The 24630-nt window shown below is 41.0% G+C and overlaps 1 protein-coding gene across 4 annotated transcripts in view; it reads left to right on the top strand.

The window, feature by feature from the left end:
• Window positions 1-4420: 4420 nt before the first annotated feature.
• Window positions 4421-24630, top strand: part of KIF21A (kinesin family member 21A) — an 86549-nt gene continuing 66339 nt past the window's right edge. The window contains exon 1 of one of the 4 annotated variants that reach the window (XM_054280948.1): window positions 4421-4709. In XM_054280948.1, coding sequence (XP_054136923.1) covers window positions 4666-4709 — 44 coding nt within the window. In that variant the 5' untranslated portion in view covers window positions 4421-4665. The remainder of the gene's footprint in view (window positions 4710-24630) is intronic. The other 3 variants (XM_054280940.1, XM_054280922.1, XM_054280930.1) reach the window with 3 other exon arrangements.

The following is a 24630-nucleotide window of genomic DNA, read 5'->3' on the forward strand; positions in this document are numbered from 1 at the left end:
TGGAATGATTATTGCTGATGTGTGAATGTTGCTGACATAATTTCCATCAGCAACAGCTCATGAAACACAGTTGCATAGGAGTTCAGTTACCTTTCCTGTATCAGAAAATACTGGAATAGAAAGAATTATTGGGTCACACAGTTCATAGACAGACATGGACAAGCAAAAAACATAGAGAAAATCTGTGGACATATGAGCCCAAATATTTCCATTTTTCAAATTATTGTATGAATTAATATAAATTTTGTTCATTTTCATTTATACATTATATTCTATTTGCCTAATGTTTAGGCTTGGTGCTGTGTTAAAAATCATGAAATAAATTTTGGCTTGTACACGGCAAAGAAGAGTTTATTTACGATATACATTCAAGAAAACAATAGTCACTAATAAGATATACTAGCTGATTATTTTGTGTGTGTGAATTTAATAAAACAGCATGGACTATGCAGATGATGAGATGCAACGTCCTTCAATTTTGTTCTTTTACCGCACTTGAATATTTCGTGTTCCACTGTCTGTATCTGAAGAATCTCTGCCCTCCATAGTGGTGGGGAGATGCCCAGGTCAGGTGCTTACCTTGACAAAACCTAATATTTGACTTGACAAAACCTAAGGATTTTTCTTGAAGCCTTCTACCAGTCATGGTGCAGTTAATCTATTTGACACAGATTAATCAGAAATCACTGATTTATATATTATTGCCTGTCTCAATGAAACCAAGTGACCTCCATTGCTTAAGAGAATCTCCTCTTCAAATTAAATTATACATTCAACAGGTCAAAGAAATAAGCAACTAACAAGCCAAATCTTTTATTAAATTGGCTTATTTAGCACTGCTAAGTTATCAGTTAAAAAATTGGTCTATTTCAATTAGATCATTTCAAACCCAGCTGGTACAGCATAGGCACAGCTGATACAACTTGTCTGCAAACATCCACAGGTCAAAGCACAGGGCTCTGACCCCTAAGTGGGGTTTGCTTGGCTCATTCAGGTTGCGTGCAGCTCAGTGATTTTGGGCAGCTTCTGAGGCTTACAGGAACTCTGTGGGCAGCCTGACCATCTGTGCAGGGTGTGCTGTGTGTGTGTGTCAGGCAGAGCACTCACCCTTCCAAGCACAGGTTTTTGTTTGGTTGCCCAGTGAATGAAGCTCATGGTGCTGAGTCATGTGGCAGGAGAATGGAGGCAGTGAAAGGATGGCGGCAGGAGAACGGAGGCAGTGAAAGGATGGCAGGAGAATGGAGGCAGTGAAAGGGTGGCACTGTCACCGGGATGGCTGCCAGGGAGGGATGAGGGCTGTTCCCAGCAGTCCTTCTCCAAGCACCGAGCAGGGTCCAGAGCTGTAAACTCCCTCTCTGCTCCCCAGCCCTGAAGTTTGTCTCCCCTCTGTCTGCAGCTGCTCAGGGAGTGACCAGAGGCGTTTGGTAGCTGTGGTGCTGTAGCCACGAGGAGAGAGGAGCTTTAGGCAAGCCTCATTAATTAGCAGTGAGATTGGACAAATCTGTAAATGTTACCATCTAGCCTATACAGTTTTCTATAAAGATAAACTAGACACTGGAAATTTAGCTATGTACTTAGACAATAAAAAAGGGAGATTTTGTGCCCTTAATATTATTCAAGTTACTCCTTCAAGGAGATGAATAGGATGCTGGAGGGTGCAGGTCATGCACATTATCAGAAATGAAAAGCAGATTTGATTCAAGTTTCCTGGTGCAGCCAAGTTAACAGTATAGCACTCTGCTTGTTTACATTGGACAAGTTGGGAAAAAATAAAATAAAAGCTCATTTTGACAGAAGGGTTGTATGTTTTCTGGAAATGGGGAACACAGAAAAATCCTGCATAGAAACAGGACCTATGTCTTCTTCCTGCTTTATTACTGAAAGGACACATACCAGGCAATTTGCATGAAACGTGGTAAGAAGGTAAATGTCACTTGCTAGATCAATTTCAGAACAGTCTGGAATTGGAGGGAAATATACAAGACAGTGAAACATACAAGACAGAAAATATGTGGGTAATACTGTAGGACTGAAATAAACATAACTTAGAAAAATTTTACTATAGCACCAACATTTTTTAATACCAATGTGGATAAAAAACCTTTGTCATTAAGGTCTGAAATTTGTGCATACTAACCCATTATCTACATGACATAAGCTCAGGAGAACTTCTGCCAGACTTTTTGACCTGCTAACTTCTTTTTTCAGTATGGAAGAGAGAGGGCTGGATGAAGTCAAGCTGAAGCAAATGTCTAACAGCCACACAACAGCCGGAAAAGAAATGGCCCTGGAAAGATCTAGAGTATGATTTTGAGTCTGAGCATCCTGCAGCTGCTACTCCCTGCTCCGTTTTCAGCACAGCTCACATGGCACACTAGAGACACTGACTCAGCAGGATTTCACAGGCATGGGCAATATGATGTGGACGAGCTTTGCTGAACAGCAAAAGATGTGAAATAAATGTTGTGCCCAGGTATACATTTGGCTTGAGTATGCTTATTACATTAACCTTGTAACTGTGCCAGCCACAAAAAATGCATTGGATACTTCTGGATAAGATTTGGATTTGTAAATCCGGTGCACATAAATTGTCAGAACTTAATTACACTGTAGGATTCCACTCTGTGGGTGAGCTGCAGGTATTTTTAAAGTGCTCAGTACAATACCCACGGATGCATGACACAGCCAGAGTGTTCAGTCCCCTCTAGATGGAAACGCCCTGACCTATGAAACTCCTATCACTTTCATTTTGAGGCTGTTTGGTATGAATGCCAACACAATTCACCTGCAGGAGCTTTTTCTTTATCTGCTATCTTGCCCATCCCATAAAATATCATGGCAGATGGAGAAACAAGGCATCTGACCTATGGCATCAAATACAGAATAATGAGCTGAGAAGCCCAGGGAAATCTAGTCTTTGTTCTGCCTATACCATATAACCTCAATGATTTCATACTGAACTGTCTGCCTTTTGGATTTTTCTGCCTTTTGGATGAATATTATCTCAGTTTACCTCAGCAATATGGTATGTAGCTTAAGTTCACCCTATTTTCAAATGCTGTCAGGGATTTGAATACTGGTGCTGTGCAATTCAGAAGAAAGGAGACCATCATTTTGTACAGCAACTTCCAGACGGGCCATTTTCTAGAAACAATCTAATTTGTATATAAGTAAAGAAAAATAGAAAAATTAGAGAAAATAACTATGAGAAACATGCAGAGCAACAATAACACAGTGGATTCTGCTGAGAAGGAGAGACTTTTGAAAGATTCAGGGCTGTGGCTAGAGGCCCCATCTGGATGGGGGACCTCACCTGCACATCTTTGACAGAGGCTGGGGCCTGGGTGTGATCAACCTTCACTATCAAAAGCAAAACAACTAGAATTGCAAGGTTTTTAGCATATCATTAAGAATTCAAACCCGGGCCTATTCTGATGGAAAATCTTCCTTAGGAATGTGAATTGTTTTGGGCAAAATAATCAGCCTTCTTTCCTGGCAGGGATACGATTTGCATCAAAAATTAGTGTCATCCGCCCACTCAGTTTCCAGCTCAAAGCCAGGCATTTCATTAGCGAAGTGAGAACAGAGATGCTGGCTGGAGCAGCTTCGGCAAACAAAGCTGCCAGCGCCCCAGGAAGGTGGGACAACTCTCTGCTCCTGCCGGCACGAGGGTCGTGAGGGCCACACAGGGCCAGAGGAGGAATGAGGACATCTCATTCCTGCCTGGGAAAGGGAAAAATGTGCAAGGACAAACGACCCAGCCCAGAGAGCGGGATGGGCCCCTCTCTCCCGGGAGAGAGGCCTCGGAAGCTGGTGCAGAGCCCGTGTGCGTTGTGTGTGCAAGAGCCGAGCGTGTTGTTGTGAGCACAGAGGCGTGTGGGGACGAGCTGTGCGTGTGCAGCGCTGCAGCAGGCGGGCAGCGCCACGCGTGTGCCCCTGCGAGCCCGGGGAACAGGCACGAGTGGCCCGGCACCTGCAAGGCGCCGTGAGCGCCCACAGCTGCCAGCGCACAGGGAACGGGCAGGGCGAGTGTGCCGAGCCTTCATGGGCGTGAGGGGAGCTGTGCGAGCACCGGGTGCGTGCCGCGGAAAGGCAAACGCGAGCAGCGTGTGCCCACATAACGAACAGGTGCGCGTGGAGACACGGCCCTCAGGAGGCGTGGGTGGGTGTGAAGGGGGCATGTGGAGAAGGGGTTCGTGTCGAGGAGGCGGTGTCTGTGTGTCTGGATGTCTGTGTGTGTGTCTCCGGGTGTCTGTCTGTCGGGAGCTCCGTGCCCTCACACCCGCTGTCTCCCCGCGCTGGCGGCTGCCCGGGGCGGGGCCGCTGACGCACTGCGGCTGCAGCGGGCGGGCCCGGCGGGCGGGGGCCGGTCGGTGACCGGGGCCGTGGCTCGGCCCGCCGGTGGCTGACTGACAGCGCTCCCTGCCCAGGCGCTGGAGGGGCCGGGCCGGAGCGGGGCGGGGGGAGGAGGAGGAGGAGGAGCGGTGCGAACCGCCCTGCACTGCCGCGGCTCCTACCTATTCATTCAGTCACCTAAAATGGCTGGAGAGAGGAGGTGGCGGAGCAGGAGGAGGAGGTGAGGGGGAGCCGCAGCAGTGCCCCCACCTCCTCCGCGGCCCGGCGGAGCTCCCGGCGCGGCTGCGGCCGCCCCTGGCCCTTGGCACCATGTCGGGCGGCCCGGACGAGAGCTCGGTGCGGGTGGCGGTCAGGTAAGCGGCGCTGCTGCGGGCCGGGGGCGGGCGGCGGGGCCGTTCCCAGCGCCCACCCGGCCGGGGACGGCAGCCCGGCACATCTTCCCTGCGGAGAGGGGATCGCCTCCCCTCGGCCCCTGCCGAGCCGCTTTTTCCTCACAGCAGTAGGAAATAGCCAGAGGGGAACCCCCCCCCCCCCCCCCCCCCCAACCCCCCACCATTCTGAGGTCTTTCTCAGTCATTTCTCTCTGATTTTGAGCAGTGACCCTAAAAATACTCCCAACTAATTATAGCCTAGTGCTGGTAGTGCTTACTCATGGAAGCAGAGCAGCCCCTGGACTGTGGCGATGCTGTTTGCATCACGGAGCTTTAGGAGACGCGCTGGTATTTTTAGAAGGATAAAGGCTTTTATCCCGCGGAGGCTGTGTCTAACCTCACATACCAGAGGGATGGACTCCCATAGGGCTGCTCGCACTACATAGGAATTAGGTGTATGTAGAAGTCATGATGGGAGTGGAGCTTAAATAATTTTATAAACATCAGTTAATTCAAATTGCTCTTTAATCAGAGATAAAAATCTGCTATTCATCAGCGAGCTCTTGGCTCTTCTCGGTTTTCTACGTGAAAATACTATTTTATTGTTTGAAGAGCTTCCAATTTGGCCTGTGGATGCTTCAGTTTTCAAGATGTCTTTACATGATTGAAGCATGAGGAGAAATACATGTATATGTGCATATATCTATGTCTGTTTATGTATAGTTACTTCAATATTTGGGATTTATTTGTGATACTGTCGGTTTATTTCTTTACTTTTAAGAAGTTTCTTTATGCTGACACACTTGGAATATTACAACACAAGAAATCAAACCTTAGGAGAAGGTCTATTTGTCTCAGTGGCTCCTTGGACAGTCTTGCATTAGAGAATTCAAGGGGTGTTCGGGAAGATGAAGAAGGTGATTTATTAGCTTTGTTTTGTTTTCTCTGAAGGATGCAGAAATAAGCGATGTTACTGTGTGCTATTGTTGGTACATGGAGTTGGGGGAGCGGTGCAATAACATTTCCAGTAAACAGAGAAGCACCACCCCTGCCTGCTAACGTGATGTGTATGCTGCAGTTGTTCTTTAAAGTCTGATTGCAGCAGCGTTTTCTGTTGGGAGAGATGCTTTTGTGAATGCTGTCTGTTGAAGCATTTTTCACATAATGTTCAGGGAGGTACTAGTCTAAAGCATAATTAGGCTGTATTTTTAAAAAGGAAAATATGAGATAGGTGTGATCCTAAAAACAGGGTGTGTTACAGGTTTACAGACTGCTCTCTCATTTGAAGAAAATATTAAATATGTTCTGGGCCAAAAGAAATAGTGATGTAGAACTTCATTTACAAATGCAGAGGTTTGTTGCAGCTTGGAATTAAATAAAAAACCTACTGGTGGAGATCCATTTATAATTGTAGGTGTGTGGTAAATAGATTAGGAGTAATATATGGTAAAGAGTTTGTAGAAGTAAATGAAAGTCACCCAGCTGTAGTTTTTGACAACAAATCCCTAATGTTATAAGGTATATTTCTGCAGTATAATTGTCTAACTAACATTTTGTGCCTGAATGCAGTTCTCTAATAATGAAGGATTGCATTTTTCCTCCTGTCTGCTTTCTTCCTTTTGGCAAATTAACTATTCATGTACAAGATTTTCTCCTCTCTGTTTAGCACTTAGGAACAAAAGCATGCACAATAATTGTTTTTGCACCAGTAGCTCTTTGTAGATGGTTTTCTTTTATTTCTGATTGTGTATTTTGTGCAGTCCTATAATTCAACTGATTTTGCATCTCAGTGTGGATTGGTGCCATGCTGTACCATGCATTATGAGCATTATATTCTGTTTCCTTGTTGGTTTTGCTCTTCAGCTCTTTTTGGCAACTTGAGCTCAGTTCAGTAATGATCTCCACAGTTGTGATGAATTAGTTGTTGTGTTTTGTATGTGTGTTTCTGAGCAAGGCTCTCTCTACAGCTGGACCAGCTTTTAGTTTGCAAGCCCCATGGTTGCAAGATACACTGCAAAGGCATGAATTTGCTTAGACTTTAAACATAGGTTACAGAGTAGACATCACTGAAATTGTTTAGCAAATTGTTTTTCCAGAACCTGGTTGTCTCACCTAATTGTATCCAACAGGAATGAAAAATACTTCGTTCTTTCCAATTAGCACCAGCTTTAAGCTATCATCTTGTATGCTAATTGCTCTCCATTTTCTTCAGTGTAATCATGGGTTTGTGACTGATGAGCTCCAGTTTAGTGAAGCATGAAAGCTGGAAATAGTTTGGCAGATAATCCAGAAACTAATGTTAAATTCCCCAATTAAGATTTCTCTCTAGTCACTGACCACTGAAAGACTTGTGGACTTTGTGGATGATGGTGTGCAACTTTGGCAAAGAGCTTTGCACTCTGGCTGTGTGTAGTGTCTTTTCACATAAAATCAGAGAGCTCCCATGATAGATGACAGTCATCTGATGAGAGAACTTTCTTTTAAATGTGAAAAACTATCATTTTTGTAAGTCTAAAATTTCTCTTCCTTTTTCAAGTGTCTTTTCAGCATATGAAGACTAACTTCTGACAAGAAGGCTATGAAATGTTATCAACATCATAGGCAACTGTTTCAAGTTCACAAAAGGATGTAGATTGTAGTTTCTAGCTCTTGTCTCTTGCAACTTCAGTGTTGTCCACCAGCAAAATACAGCGTGTAGGCTTGTGATGTGTTGGGTGGATGAAGTTCTCACCTTAGATCCTCAACAGCCAGTGGTCTAGGTCTGTTAGTGCACTTCAGAGCTTTTGTATCACCCATGCAAGGGGCTGGATGGGTCACCCAAGAAGTGTGCAGTTACTTTTACCCTTTTACCAACCAGACCTGAGCTGGATTGCAGGAATTGAAATGGCTCCAGCAGTTGGTGCCTGTCCTTGCTCCATGTGGCTTAGGGCCATTTTAGGATGTTCTAGCAGTGGTGATCTAAGAAATCAAAGTTGCATTTCAGTCCTTTGCATTTTTGGATTCATGTTGAGCCAAAGAACTTCTGGAGAACAGTAATGTTTGGATAGGTATGACCAGAAGTCTTGTATGGAGGACTGTACCTGATAAAGCAGGGAAGAGTGTCTGTTGTGTCTTCTCCATAACAGGATCCAAATTACAGTGCAGAGCTTGAAGGAAATGTCTGTCCTCTAGCCCTTCAAAGGGGAAAGATGGCCTTGATCCACTGGGAGTGAGTGAAGGTCCTGGATGTACAGATAATAAGTTTCAATGTTGATTTGTTAGAGATGCTGTATTAAAACAGAAGAAGAAAACAAGTCCAGTGTGAAAAGATGAATTGCTGTACTAGCTGACCAATAGTCAAGAGAAGATGGTCACTCTGAGAGATGGTCACTGACATGCTTGGGTGACACCTCAGGGGGAGTGGACAATAAAAGAACTTGCATTACCAGTTGGTGAAGCTGAAGAGCTTTGGCATTGGGCACGTTCTCGTGAAAGATGGAGCCCAGCTGAAACTGTGTTAATGGGCAGAACACAGAAGCTTCAGGGGATGGTGTTTCATAATCAGGCATGTTTAAAGAACAGAGTAGTTGAAGTTTCCACTTCTCATCGTCCTCAGTGTGCCTGTGTGTATCTCCCCTCCTCCCTGCTTTGGTAAAAGTGCCTCACTGGTGCTGCTTCATCTGCTGTGATTGACAATCTGCTTTGTTTCATCCCTCAAGTGAGGAACAGGAGTGTTGCTGTATTCCTCCTCACATGTGTAGAGAGGCTCTGGGATCTGGGTACCCAGTTCTGCCTTAAGATGTCTAAAAATATTCTTTTTCATACCCACCCTGGGTGTCTGCAACATGTTGTGACACTGCTTCACAAAAGTGAAATGTTGATATTTGCCAAGTATGGAAAGTGTGTGCAAAATGTAGTGGGTCTACAGGTAAATGTTTTTGGTAACAGTAGAAGTAATAAGTGCAGCTGATGAATTAAAAGCACACTCCAAAAGGGAGATGAAGTAAGCTGGAAAAACGCATTGGTTACTAATTCAGTTTAGTGGAGATTAGAGCTTTTTACAACTAAAGCTTACTGTGGCATGGCATTGGGATACAGTTTTGACTTTTGATTACACAAGTAGAATATGTTCATCCATTGCAAATTTAGCTTCCCATTGCAAAGCTTTGGTATGGAATTCTTTTCATACCCCCCGTTGTTGAACTGTGTGATCAGGTTGTCCTGTGTAGGGTTTTTTTCCCTACTTCACTAGTTTCTCTGTGGGTTTTTTCCCTCCCCGTATGGAATCTGCTCTTTGTTGTCATGCCTCCCTCTACCTTTTCACATTTTTACATCATTTTTCTTTTTAAACACTTTCTTTTTTGTTGAAAACAGTGAGGCTGTTTTCCTCTGTGCTAGATCCAGCTGTTGTTAGATACACTAGGAAAGAAGGAACAGAGTGAAAGGAACCTGTCCTTTTTAGACAAGCATGTTTTGAAGCACTTTGATGGCAGCTGAGATTGATTTTCTTTCTTGGGCTGCTGTTGTGCAGGCAGTTACAGATGTGTTAGAGCTTCCCACCATGAACAGCACCTCAGATGCTAGATGAATGGACATGTATGCTGTGGTATATATTTTAAGCTCTGGAGATACTAATTTCATGCTTCCCATACAGTGCTAAGCATCCTCATAAATCATTCTGTAACCAGATAAGCAACAGCAATTGACTACAGTACTGTCCCTTGGTTCCTTAGAATGGACCAAACTTTTCATTTAAATAGATAGTATTTATTTCTGATCTGTAATCAGCTGTTAAAGGTTTTTTGGGAAAAAATATGTAACCATGTTAATGAAGTTCAGAAATCTGTAAGTACACAAGAATGCCCCACATAATAAAAGAGAAATTATCAGCAGCATTAAATAGCAAGCTGTTGGGAAATAACTCTTGTGCATGGAATCTGTTAATGGAAAGCTTCTGTTTCAGATCTTTTTGTTAGTTTTGATGTTTTTCTTTGCTCTCTGACTTACACAAACATCCCCTTGTCCTTCTCTGAAACTTTACCCCGTTGGTATGTTTTGCATTTTAGCTGAAGAAAGGACAGGGCACCATCTGCTGCTGAATGAATTCTGGTTTCATAATATCTGACTCGATCATCCGTTACTGATATTGCTTGGGGCAGGCTGAAATCTGTGATCTTGCTTTCTAGGAAATAAACTTCCCTTTTCACCACTCGTGTTGTAAACACAAACTCATTCTTGGATGGAGGGGAAAGAAATCCTACTTGGACCTTTCCCTTAGTGCCACATATTCATTGCCAAAGATGGGTATCTTGAATTTAGGAACAAGAAAAAGCAGTGGTTGGTGTACCTCAGCAGTCTGCTCATGCTTTTGGATCAATTATATTTTTAACTTGTCACTTCCCAAAGTTTGTAGAAGACTTGGGAGTTTACTTTGCTTTAAAAAACCATTGAGTTAGTCACTAATTTCCATTTAATGGTGTTTTCTTTACTACTTATGATCTGTTGGCCTAGACATTCCTTTATTACTGAACTTTGGGCTTCACATTTTCAGGTTTACTGTGTGACATCTGTAAATTCTTCTGTAGTTGTTGAATGACCCTTGTGCATGTGATCAAGAGAGCCCTGCTCCCTCCCTCTGCTTTCCCTGCTTTCCCTTGATTTGCTTTAAGCCTTTTTTATAGATTGCCCTTGCTGCCCACTCAGAGATGGCTGTTGGAATTCCTGCTTTCATGTTAGGTTGCCTGACTACTGCTGGCAAAATCAAGCAACTTTAGGTGCTTTTTTTATTTTAAAGAAAATACAGCAGAATACTAAATATCTGTGGTGGCTAGAGAATTTTTTGTTGTGCTAATATTATTTCCATGTAAAACACTTCTTTGAGAAGTGTCACTTGAACTGTGAGCAAGAAAGTTTAATTAGAAATCAAACCAAATCTGAACAAGTCTAGCAAGAGTAACTACATGAACTGTGCCTTTTTATTATGCTCTCTTTCTCTTCTCTTGAATAATTTTAAATTTTTGTTCACTTTCTTCCTATTCTTCCTTGATTTTTTTTTTTTTTTTTTTTTTTTTTTTTTTTTTTTTTTTTTTTTTTTTTTAGTTCTGTGTTAATTTCCACTTTTCCCTGGTGAAATATATCTGATCCAGTGTAAGGGGAGAAATGCTGCCTTATTTTTCAAAAATGGTCTTGTTTGATCTGTTTTATAGCAACAAGATACAAATGGAGAATATTGAGAAGATAAGGTTAGTGTCACAGTGAGTTTGATGCATAGAGAAACAAAACATGCAAAATGTATTCTAAAATGTGAAAACCTGCTGATTCACATATTATAATTGATGAGCATTAAATATTTCCTGAATAGAATCTGAATGGAAATAAAGAGTGAGGAGCGAGTGCCATCTGTTCCTTTATTCTAGTAGTACCCTCAGCAGATTTGGTAGAGTTGGCCACTGCTGGAATAATTATTTTTCTGTGTAAAGAAATTTTCTTTTTCTTTAAATCAGCTGTCAAATGCTGGTTGGGACAGTGCACCCTTTAAGCATGTTTAACTCTACCTAACAAAGGTGCATGACTTATCCCTTGAGCCTGTTTGCTCTGGAGCTCCAACACAGAAAGCTGAGAGCAACAAGACCTCAGTAAAAGGTTGTGATTGTTTGACTACACACAGCAATTTAGAGGCATTCAAATTGAACAGTGCACTTCCATTGTTGAATTTAAAAAAGGATTTGTTGTCTAGGTAGTTTAGTGTCTCACTGTTGGCTCCTGCATTTATGCTGCTGTAGGAACTCTGCAGGGTTCAGTTGGTTAGCAAATAACTGTCTCTTTGCAGGACATTTTAGATTTAATGTAATCTTTCCATAGTAACTTTCAAATACTCCAGGTTTCTTGAAATGCTTCCTCTTGGATATTGTAGCTTTGAAGGATACTTATTTGCCCTTCCCTTTATGTTCAGCATAACTGATCCTGTAAAAGCATGAGTAAAGCAGTGTTTTCAATGTGAGTGAGAGTTACAGGAGTGCAGCATGCTGTGGCATTACCAGTTCAGCTACCAGAGCTGAACACATGGAATGTTATTGATAATAGAACTAGACAGAAAATGTTTCCCTTTTGTGAGACATCTCAAAGTCTGACACTTTATCTTTTCTGCAGTGTTCTCTTTTGATAATGGAAGAGTTTGATCAAACAAGTTTCTCTGTGTACTGGGTCTAATCTCAACTGGGGCCTTGAAAAAAGGTATTCCACATCTTGAGTCAATTCTCCAACCTCTTGGTTATTATCTTTAAGTGGTGTATTTTTTCAATGAGCTGTTTTTTTCTTTCCATTTATAATTATGTTAGTTATCCTTTGCTTAATACTGCTAAAACAAATTTAAGGTGACATATTAAGCTGGGAAGCTGCATAGCTGTGAAGTACTAATGTCAGTCAAGAAACTATATTAAATACAGGATTTGTTAGCAGTGTTGTTTAAGAAGTTATGCAAATCATTTATAAAAGGCTTAAAGTACAAAAGAAGAGTTTATCCTCTAGAAATACATTGCAAATGATGAAATACAGTCTTGTATAATTTTAGAGTTGCTAGCAGGTTTGCTAGGAAATTTCTCATGCATAGTAAAACATCTAATATTGCATGAAATGTAGAAAGTGGTGTATCTGGGTTCCTTTAAGTGTTTGGTACCATGTTGTCTGTGAGACTTCTTGGAATAAAGTGATAGAAAGGTAGACTTAAGATGTGTGTGTATATATTTTATTCAAAATACTTACTTAATTAACTTTGAAATACAAAGTCAGTAATCCTCAGCGTTCATTTTGTTGGACATTTTTTCCTGAAGCATGGGACTAACTGGGAGATGAGTCCAGAGACCTTTTATGTCATTCTGAGTAGCTCATTATCCCAGGGTCCTAGAGTTGCTAATCACTCTCTGTGGTATTGATTTACCAACTGCAGCAGTGCCTCTGTCTTATTTTGTGCTTGATTCTGTCATAGGACACCATCCCTGTGTGCCCATCTCCACCTGTATGAGAATACAAGAGGGGTATGAGTGCAGATAGTAATATCTGTCTTTTTTTTTTAATATTCTTTTCCTGCTTTTCCTTCCCCATGCTCCCCTGGCACTTTGTTTATTGTCATCTTAGAATTATGTCATAAGATCCTCAGGCCAAAGACGTAGCTTCAAAGTAAACACGATATAAATAATACATGATGTAATATCATGAGAAAACCAACTCTGCTAAAACACCTGAGTTAGTCATTACCTTCCATGAGAAGTCTTACTGTTAAAAATTCTGTATATGGCTTTGTTTCTCCCTCTCCTCTCCACTAATTTCTGTGAAGAGTAAAAAAAATTGTGCCTGTACCAGACACTTTGATCTGGAGGAAGTAGCTGACTGCTTTTTTTTTTTACCTACTAAGCAAACAATATATTGCTTTAGTTGTCACTCTGCATAAGTTGCCCAGGTAAGGTTTATTTCATTCCCTAGTCTCAAATGTATTCTTTCTGAAGTCTAATCTTTAAGTACATGTGAAATAATTTTTAAACTCTCTCTCTATAATATAAAGCCTTTGAATTTTTCCTTAAAATTATTATCCATACATATTACTTTGTAGACTATAGATGTTGATAACATCTATTTATTTTTATTTTTTATTTATTTATTTGTATTTTTTTTAGTTAAAATTATATCATGCATGTAAATTACTGGTGTATTTGGGAAAGGCTGATGTCTTTAGGAGCAAGCTATTTGAAATACATTAAAGACCAGAAAAATATTTTTATATCATGCTAAGGATAGCTAAGTATCTGAGTGCATATTTTCTAGAGGTGATTGAAACAAGAAGGATTCTGCTTGTGTTTGAAGAGGCTGTAGATCAGAGGGAGGCCACCTGTTCAATCTATATCACTTAGAGTGCAGCTTATGCTTCTGTCTAATCTGATCAGTCAGCCCATCACTCAGGAACAGTAAAATTGCCATTCTGATCTTTACAAGCAGAACTCTGAGTTCAGCAAAAGTGGATCGGTGTTCAGTAAGCTCCAAAAATGGGATGAGAGATAGGACTGAATTGGTATTTGCAAGCAAACTATTTGACAGTTAAACTTTAGTACAATTAATGTTCTTTTTTATTTTTGTACTCCTGAAAGGGTTTTGTTTGAATTGGGGCTGAATTGAATTTGCTCTTGAGGGGTGTGTCTGTGGGGTTCTTTAATATTTGTTTGTTTGATTCATTGTTTCAGTTTTTTGTTTTATGGATGTCATTTTTTTTTTGTTTGCTCTTTTTCTTTCTTTGTCTTCCTCACACAATCTTCAAAGCGATCTACATTGGCCAGTCAACCCACTGTCTTGGCTCTGCATTTTAAAATGTTGCTGTAGATCTATTTCATTGTTGTTGTTTGCAAAGCTTGTAGGAACAGATGGACTTCTCATTGTTCTCTAAATGTCAACAAGTGTAGCCCTGGTAGGCCCTGAAGAGGAATCATAGGCTTGTCAAGGTTGGAAGGGACCTCCAAGAAACATTGCACAGCTGAGATTTTCAAATTTTCAAACTAGCTTTGTTCTGTGCTTGCAGTCCCCAGAACAGAGCTGGCCCTGCTCCTGTTGATTTCCAGCTCTCAGGATGCTGAGCGTGGAAATGCCTCCTCAGGAAGAGGGAACTTGCATAGAGTGTTGCTGACCTACATCTTGGGAGATACTTGATTAACAACAAAGGGCTGATGCACTCTCTGCTGCTGCTGTAGGCAAATGTTTGAGGAATGCACACATTATTCATGAGTGTGGAACAGCAGTGTTGCAGTGGAGCAAAAGAAGAAACTCAGTGTATGTAGAACCTGAAGCCTTTACAAAAGAGCGAAGAAATAACTTTTTGTTCTGTACTGCTGATGTCTAGTGGTAGGCATTGTGTCCTGCTGCTCACAAAAAATATGGGCTAAAAGGAATTGAAAAAGGCAGGAAAGGGCTCTTTGTCTAGAAAACATGTCTGGTTCCATGTGAGATATGAGGAGTGAAGATTTGTAAGGCACATCCTAAAATACCAAGAGTCAAGTATGGAGTGGAAGGGAATAAAATGTTCTTTATGCTCTAGGTGAAGTCAATAAAGTGTAGTAGATTTAAATTTCAGTAAGAAAAGTACAAGAGAGGAGAAAATATTTATCCATTGTAAGGATAGATATTGTGGAATGAACAGGGAGGGAAATAAACCTGTGTTTTGTCTATGGAGATGTGAAATTGTCCATACAGGAAACTCTTCAAAACAATTCAGACTGGTAACTGCCAGGAAGATTTTGGATTAATTGGTTAATATTTAAATTAAATATTTAATTAAATCTTGAATTAATTAATTGGTTAATTAGTTAATACTTTGGTCCAGAGAGGTGGAGTGGGTGAATAAACTCTGACATTCAGAGGTTTTTTCCACCCCAAATGTCTGTAACTCTGTGAAGCTGCATGTGGGGTGCCAGGACCTGAATTCAGCACAATTGAATGATCCCATTCAAATGTCAGAATGTGTTCACAGGGGTGTGACAATGTCCACATGAACAGTAAAGCCTTACTGATTTGGGAGGGTAAGCCTAGATTAATCCAAGTTTGAAGGGACCTCAGGAGGTCATCCGATCCAGCCTCCCCCTCAAAGCATTGTTAAAACTAAATTCAGGTGAGGTTTTGCAAGGCTCTGTCAAAGTTAGGTTCTAGGAAAAACCTCTGAGACAGAGATTCATCAGTGTCTCTGGGCAACCAGTACTTGACTGTTCTGATTTTTGGTGGTCAGATTTCTTCCTTATCCCGAACTTGTGGGAACTCAGCACATCACTCCTGATGTCCAGAGTTGCCGAGGTAACCCTTGGGGGGCTCGGAAATCCTGGAACCTTTCCAGAAGTGCTTGGTGGTTGGATTTTGACCCTGCACGGGATGTGCCACCTATATGAGGACGGGAGGATCACTTGGGGATAAGTGGTGAAGGAATTGATTATTTACAGGGTGAAAACACGGGTTTTGGGATCTTGGTACAGGGGGGGTTTTGGGAGACAAGATGGAGGAATTAGGGCGTGCCCTGTCCTTCTCCTGTTCTTCTTGTCATCCATCTTTGATGGTGATGCTGGCACTTTGGGATTGGTTCACATTAAATCTGCACTTGTTAATAAGGGTAAAAGGTATTGAAAGGTAAAGGTAAATATCTTATATGTAGTTTTTAGTATAAAAATAGATGACCGCCCGGTGGGAGGTCAGTGTGCCCATGGCTGTCTTGCTGGGCAGACCTCTGTCAGGCTGGGAGACAACTTTGTAGATAAGAATTACTAAACAATATTGAAGACTGAAAAATCTGAAGAGCGCTCTCGTCCCTTGGAGTGCGGGTTGTCCCAAGGCCATCCTACGCCTGACCAGGCAGAGACGACAGGCCGAGAACGGAGATGAACTGGGAAATCTCTTGCTTTATTTTGTGACCAGTGCCTCTTGTCTTCCCAGTGTGAACCTTGGAAAGGAGCTTGGGCCTTTTGTCTTTGTAATCCTCTCTTCTGCACCGACAGAGAGGAGACAAGGCCTGGAAGCCAAGAAGATACTGAAGAGCTCTGTGCCTATGGTCTGTTGGAAAGGAGAGATGTGGGGGACACCTTCAGCAAAGGGGGTGCAGCCTCTTCTCCAGCTGAGTTCTGAATATGATAGATCAGATTCCTGGGGGACTCACAGTCATCTAGTGGTGCTGGTGATAAGGCTGCTATTAGGAGATAATGTGTTGTAAGCATCACAGGGTGAAGTACTGGAGGCTTTTGTTGTTTGTTTGCATGCTTGCTGTACTCTTTCTGTGTAAAGTCTATTCTTTCTCCTCATATGACCCACCACTACCTTTTTGAAGACCGTTTCATGGTAAATGTGATACTGCAGCTGTGAAAGCATTTGGACTGTGATCAGGTTGGGCTAACAGTCTTTTTTTTCCCTGCAGGAATATGTGCTGCTCACTGTCTACATTTTCTCTGCCACAGTTCAAGCTTACTCATTATTTTGACTGAGCTGACTGATGGGAATAATTACCCTCCATCATTGTTTAATGTGTCTTTACTTTTCAGATGCACTCTTCTCAGCCATCTCATAGAGTAATCTCTTTCCCTGTCCTGAGACAGTTCATGTTTCATTCTTTCAGTTCTTCTGGCTTGTTCAGACAGAATCGTCTGTATGGGAGAAAGAAATGTGTGCAATAGTCAGTGATTTATCCCATGAAGCATGTGATATTGTTGTGAATACAACCCAAAGCATTGACTCTCTTTCCAAATAATTTCTTTTGAAATTATTTTTAATTTGTGCATTATCAGTTTCTGTCTTGCATATGAAGAACAGATTTTTTCACTCGATTTATTTATTTAGATTTGTGTATTCATAAAATGCATGTGGAGTGCTGGGCAAAGTTCACATTCAGTTTGGTTTGTATTGCTGGATATCTGCCTAGTATGTGTAAGAGCTGTCTGGTTGAAGTTCAATCTGTTTAAAAGAGAGGAATGTATTGGTAGACTGAATAAAATGCTTCAAAGCTCACATCTGTGTCTCTTGAATTTATATGCTTTTGATTTCTCAGATTGTAGCTAGGAAATGCTGCTGACTTCTAAGTTTTACCAGATATGTCAAGGAAATATGACTGATTGTAGTCTAGCTGGGCAGACTAATGCTCTTTTTATATGTGTATTCTTTAATTTATACATGCAGTTTTCACCTTAAGAAGACTTCCTTTGTTCAAGACTGTATGTCTGTCCAGGGAATATCCAGTGGGACAGAATGTTTGCCATGTACTGCACTGCTGTAAAAGTTGCTCTCTTCTTTTGCCACCTTCTTGGTGTAGAGGGGGATGGTCACTCCAGCACAGCAAATGTGTACGAGGTCCTCTCCTTTGCTCACAAGTAACTTGAATTGAGATCATGTTATTTTTCTGTCCTGATAATAAAGAAATAAAATGTAGGAGATACTTTTGTGTTGAAGGGGTCTGTCTCTGCTGCAGCTGTTACCAGTGCTGGGAATCCTCTGGGTGCACTCCTGTGTGTCAGGGTGGGTGCTGCCATAGACCTTTTATGGGTCCTTGCTTCTGTGTGCCAGGCTGAGCTAATCCGTGGTTAGGGGACACGGGCCACTTCACTTCCAAGACTGGAAATAATTAAATTATCTGTGTGACTTGTTTTAGATATTTTTCTTCAGTACAGGGTTAAAATACCCAGAGTTGGAGGTCCACTGCTGTTTATAGGGCCAGCTGTGGTGTTGGAGTAACAATGAGCCTGTCTTGTGAGTGTTCATTCAGTGCTGAGGAGACGCCTACAGCTTACTGATCTAGGTATGATTGGAGCACAAGGGTATGGCATGTCTTCAGTCACTTTGGAGATAGCTGAGAAGTTCTGTTTCCAAAAGAAATGGACATTCTGAGTTCTCCCTTGAGTCCTCCACAGCTGGATAGGGATGCCAGGATAGTGTAGAGCCATGGACTTTGCAGTTTCATGGTGAAGTCTGAAAGGTTCAAAGACAGCCAGAAATTGTTCACCAAATGCATGAGTCTTTCTGGATATCCTTGTTATGTGCCATTGCATACTTGACTTGCTCAGTTCACTATGCTTGTGACTGATGCAAAAATTAGAAGAGAGCTACAGATGACACAAGGGACTCTCTTGTGGGGTGTAGGGCTTTGTCTTTTAAAAAGGAAAAGCTATTTTTTGGCCTATTTTTTTGCATTTGAGTCTTGGTCTAGTTAGTTTAAATTGTTAGCTAAGGTAGATAACCAAGGACTACACATATCAGATTTCATTGTGGTGTGGATTTTTGGGTTTTTTTAAAGCCCCAGCAAGAATTGCTAGAGGTACTGAAGTAGTTTCTGCTTTGTCAACAAGTTTTAGGTGGAGTGTCACTGTTGGACTGTTTTTCAGCTGCCGAGTCTTTGTGTTGCTCCATTGTTGCTGCTGTTGCAAGACCCCTCTGCCAACACCTCTCTGCCAGCACTGCTGCTGCAGATCAGAGATAAACAACTTAATGCACTGCAATGGCTGCCAGGGAGCAGAGGGCTGCAGTCTTGTTTCTCTGAACTGAAAACTCTGTGATACCTTGAGATGAGGATGGCAGTATAGGAAAGATAGAAAAGATTGTATAATTTTTTTGTCCATTCTGACACTTTGACATATTATGTAACCCCGGTCAACTGGATTTGATTGAGAATCTAATTTTGTATACTGTTAAAAACATGATTGTATTTGAAATAAAACCAGTCCTGACCTCAAATGCCAAGTCAAAAAAATCCTCTCCTTTCATTTATGCTACATAATCCTACTTCCTGTCCTGAATCTTTCTCACAGTTTCAGTTTATCTTTTTTCCGTTCTTCAGCCACTGATCCTTGGTGCAGTGGTCTAGAAATGGTTAACTCTCATGGTGAGTTGGGAAATAAGCTATTTGTAGTTTTCTGTGCCTTGCTAATTATTCATGTGATTGAGCTTACGTAAGGGCTGCATTACAGTTGCACTTCATTTGATGACAGAGTTCTGTATTTCTGTGTAAACAAAAGTCAAGTGATAAGGCATGGGCAGTCAAAGTCTATAGTTGAAACCAGGGAGAAAGCAAACTTTCCTGGGAGGATCTTAAGGTCATGCTATCTGCTTAGCTGTCATGTTTCTTAAAAAAACCCCCACAAACAATAGCAAAAAACTTCCATAAAAACCCAGTCCTGACAGTATTTTATTTAAAGAGCTTTTTAAAAGCTGAAAGAGCCTTCTTTGCTATATTTCTTGCCTTAGCCTTTCTTCAGATTCAGTGGTGAAATCCCTTAAAGCATACAATTAACAGTTTGGATAGCATGATGTAGCAAAATATTAAAACTTTAAACAGCACTGAGTTTTCTCGCTTTGATACAAATTGTAAAAGCAGGCTGCCTTGGAAAGAGTCTGAAGTACCTGTTTTGGAGAAACCTGTAAATTCCAGGGAAAAAAGTATTGATCTATTGACCCCCTCTTAAGACTTTTTTAATACTTGCTGACAATTTCAGTAGACCGCAAGTTACCTTACCAAGTTTTGTCTAAATATTCAATTTTTCTTTCTAAATATCTGGTACCATAGCATATGCTGTAATTAACTGCCTTTTACCTCCTTTCTCCATCCCTTAAATGTTGTCTGTACTAAGAAAAATTCTTTTAAGTGGAAACATGGTTGCCCAAAACGCTAGAGCTTTGTTACTGTGGAACATCTTTTCCCTTTTCCCTCTTTCCCTCTTTGCTGTAAGAGCAGGGGTGGTGAGTGGTTGAAGCTGAGTGCAGCCATGGGGTGGAAGTCAGAGGTGGGGGAGGCTGCTGCCTGATTCATAGCAGTTGGCAATGCAGAGTTTGTAGCTTGTGCTAATATCCAGTCCTCTGGTGCTGGTGAGGAAAACTACCTGAAACAGCTGTAAAGTTATGGATTGTTATAGAGATATATCTGTCTGTAGCTTTTAATAAATGTGTGACCCATTATGACAGCTTTATATAAGCCTCAGTGTAATACCCTCCCTGGCCTTGAGGCACTACCAGTATGCCATTCACACACCATTTTATATGAACTCAGAGTTTTCCCCTTCCTGGTGAAGTTCCTTCTTAGCTCCTGGAAAATCTTGGGAGCACTCCCTTCATGCACTGTCCTCTTAGCTCTCATTTAACCAAAGAAGCTCCTCTGTTGTCTGATGTTAAGGGCTTGGAGGAATGAGATGCTTGGTCACAAATCTTGTGGCAGGTCTGTAACCATCTCAGTTGGTTTACAGATCAGGACTACAGTGAGGCAATTACCATAGACTTAAGTTTCTAAGGCAATTTGAAACAGTTAATATATGAATACTTAATTTGAAAGCATCTGTGCCACCTCCAGTGTGTAAGGGACTATGAGCTCTGATGCAGATGAACCACAAGTGATTTGCATTGATGATTTCTGAGAGCAGCTGGGAAATGCCTGATTTAGAAGTATTAGTTGCCAAGATGAGCTGATTTAATTGAGTCAAGGTAAAAGAAATGGGTTTTGACCTTGAAGCAGCTTGTCAGGACAGACTTCACCTTATGTCCCCAAGGAGCTGTGGCCAAGCATTCAGCAGACAGAAATGATCCCAGGATCAGGTGTTGCTGCTTTGTGTGCACTGGAGCTGAGGGAGGCTGGCAGGGCAATGCCCAGGCCAGCAGCTGCACACAGCAGAGAACTGTTCCAGAAACGGAGTCACAGCCTCCCAGGCCTGAGATGTAAAATGGACATAGTTGCTTTCAATTTGTGTGAGCCACCTTGCTGCATGATTTTTTTTTTTTTTTTTTTTTTTTTTGGTGGTTGTTTTGTTTGTTTTTGTGAAGTAACTTTGCATTAATAGTTTGGATTTCTGGTTGGATTTGTAATCTTATCAGGGAACCTGAGCTGTAATGAAAAATTAAGCCTACAGCTAGGACATGAAGCAGAAAGTGCTTAGCCTTGCTGTTGGGCCAGCATAGATAATGGTTGTCTAAAGCATTAAGTAGGAAGGAAGTTGTCTAAAGATATAAGTAGGAAGGAAGTAATTGGGTCTTTATAAACTTTATTCAGAGTGTATGCCATGAGTCTTGTGCAGTTTACACTGTGGTGCATGACTGGGATGCACTTGTTTCATGGATGTGCTCTGTCCTGGAGCTAATATTTTGGTGAAATGTTCCAGTATTAATACTAGTGGTAATTCCAAACTGTAAGCTTGCTATTGCAGCAAGGTCTGCATGCCAGTAGCAATTAAACCAGGAGAATGACTGCATTTCCACACTGAATTTGTTTAGCCTAGGCAACAAGGAGCTCTTACATGCCCTAGTGTGGAAGCTAAACAGTTACCAAATCACACAGGCTTTTCTATTTTCTGTGTTATCAAAAGTGAAGAATATGAAACCAGCCCATGCTTTTCTGATGAGGTAGCAAAGCATTCTCTTTCACTTTCTCTTAGGTTAAAATCTCCAGTGATATATTGGATATTGTAGTCACTATTTATATAGTGTCATGTAAGCCCTTCTGAACTCAATGAAAGGCTGAGCATGTGAAATGGCAGCAGCTCAGCCCTAAGCACAAGCGTTATTGCAGAGGAGACCTCTTTTTCTTCTAGCTTTGGGATGTGGATTTTTGTGTGAAACTGGCTTTCCTGTGAGGTTCCAGATTCCAGTGGATTTCTGGATTCAGTGACCTGTTTATTTCAGTATATGTCCACATGTTCCACACAGGGGATGTTGAATTAGGCCCTGATAGAGCAGTACCAACTCCAAACTTATTTCACCAGTCAACTGTGATAAATCCCATTCTTTTGACTTCTTGTGTTACTTAAGCTCCAATTATTTCAGCCTTCTACTGGTATTCCATATAAATGTTAAATACTTTCTTGCTAATTTTTTTTTCCCCTCTCCACCACATCTGAAAGTCAGCCTGCATTGAGCTGAACAAAGGATTATGGCCTGTAGATAACCCAAGTTTTGCACCTGGTTGAAACTTCATGGAGAGTGTTGTTAAGAATGAGAGACTTGCAGACTTCTCAGCTTTGGTGGGATTGAGGAAGGGTGGGGGAGAGTTTGGGGATTGACAGCTTATATTTATTAAATGCTTCATAATGCTTCAGTTTATTTATGCCTGAAACACTCTCAGAAAAAGAGCATCCAGTGTTGTTGTACAACAACAATCTGTTTGAAGCACGGCTCAGTGTGGGGAAAATGCTGCCTACTGAAATTTTAGTGTAGTTTCCTGTATTGTCCTGATTTTAACTAAATGTTTCAAGCCAAGAAAGAGCAGCAAGGTAGTCAGATTTAGAATGCAGCTTAATACAGTGTCATTGCATAGGAAGAGAAGGATGGAAAATGGTCTCTGTTTGATGCTGTTGCTGCTGATGTGAATGATTTTGCAGCCTTGCAAATAGAATGAAGAGACAAGAAGAAAATAATTAAATTGAGGATTGACATTCAGACATAAAACAACAAGTAGCTGAAGCAGCGTGACTGGAGAAGGTGGATAACATTGTTTCTTTCTGTTTTGCAAGTTTGAAAACAGGCAGTACTAAATAAAGCAAGGGAGTTATTTTTCCTTACTCCAGAGTTAGGATTTACCAGCTCAGAGCTTTCAGTCACTGCTTGAACAGTCTACCTTCTGTTTTGTAACAGAGCAACTTCTGTTCATTAGAAACAGTCAACAACAAATATGAAGAAATTTTCTGCAGTTTGCTTTGGGACTTGGTGTATTGGGTGTTATGGATACAACGTGGGGTTTTGTGTTGATTTTTTTTTTTTTTTGGAAGGCGTGGCAGAAAAACTCATACAGTGGTTTTTGTTCCAGGAATGTTGCTTTGAAAGTTAAGAGAGTGAAGGCACTATTCAGCACAGATTATTGAAACACTGTTTTTAGCTGTCTTGTCTCATTGTGAAGTCTCTGGTTATTTTAGTAGTGTTAGCTAAGCAGTAATTTCAGTAATGATTAATAACAACTGGTAATTTTTTTTTTTAAACTGACCTGACCCTCCTGTTCTTTTGTTTTATTATTTAACTGTAATTACTTATGAAGTGGGTTGTAGCTTTACCTATGTTTATGTTGGTAACTCTGTTTATTTTGAGTTGGTGAAATGGAATTACTGGACTTGTGGCTCAGAGGTGTAAAGCAACCAACTGCCCTAAACTTGAGAATGTACAACTGGGAAGGCAGTGTTTCTGTATGGAGGGAAAGAATGGAAACAATTTCCAGAGCTACAGTAACCTTGCCATGAACATGTAGTGATTTGTGTGCTATAGCTGTAAGAGCTGGGAGCATAAGTGAATATGTGTGGGTTTTTAAAAGGGAAAGGGAAATCTGGGTAAGGGAGGCAATTACGAGTTCTTTGCTGCAGACAAGGCAACCCTTATAACTTCGTTTAAAAATAACATAGTACCTATTTTTAAAAACTAGGCTGCTTGGAAGAAGTAGTGAACTTCTAGAACAAACATGCAGTTAACTGAAGAGCACGAAATTGAATGAAGCCTAGTGTTGGCATGACTGACAATTTTTTGGTCATCTGGATAGCCTTGCATTACATCAGTTTTTTGCTCTATTCAAAAAAATTACTTTTCTATTGTGAATAAACACTTTTTTTTTCTTGCTTATTTCTGAATATATTTGTTGTACTTATCAATGCTTTTAAGAAATCAAGGATAAGTTGTAATGTGTGGAAGTTCCTGAATGCATGTTCTTATTCTTAAAATATTTCACTTAATTGCATCAAATAATTGTATTTTTAAGTTATTTATTTGACTTTGCAGATAAATCTTTTTGTATGTGAGGGTGTGCAAAAATAATGTTACTGCTCTGCAAGATGGAATTTTCAACTTTTGAACCAGAAATCCACTGTCATTTCTGTGCCTTTATGTGGATATTTTTGGGTCATTTGCTGATGTCACGATGCCGCTGGCAATGTTTTTAAAACCAGCTGTCTCACAAAACTGTGCTTTTAGTAAAGTTTGACTCTGGTAGTTAAACATTAGTTACGAGTGTGCTTTCTAAAAAGAGTTGACACCAACCACATTTTGGTTGACCGATGTTCTTTTTACAGGTTTAGTGTATTTGTATATGTTGGGCTGATTGGTTGCTGGCATACAAGAAGTATCCAAATTATCTCAAATCTCTGAGCTGTAAATGTGGCTGAATTTAGATTTGGATGTACTCAAGACAGTGGTTTAGTGGTTTTTGTGGTTTAGTGTTGTTTGATGATATTGTGAATGTTTGTTGTTGGATTGTTTTTGGCTTTGTTTAGGTTTTTGTTTGTTTTGTTTTTAATTCTTCCCCTTTTTCCTGTTGGACCTAAATAAACGTTATTGTGTAGCTTGGTAAGGCAGCAGTGACTACAGTGGTTTGGGTGGTTGGGTACCCTAAATTCACTGTGTTACTTTTGACAGTACCTTACTTTGTCAGCTGAATTCTGACACTGACATTTCTGGAAGCAAAGTGTCTCTG

The sequence above is a fragment of the Melozone crissalis genome, unplaced genomic scaffold (assembly GCF_028551555.1).
Source record: "Melozone crissalis strain CALT ecotype California unplaced genomic scaffold, PUWL_Pcris_2 ptg000004l_1, whole genome shotgun sequence".
In the NCBI taxonomy this organism is placed as follows: domain Eukaryota; kingdom Metazoa; phylum Chordata; class Aves; order Passeriformes; family Passerellidae; genus Melozone; species Melozone crissalis.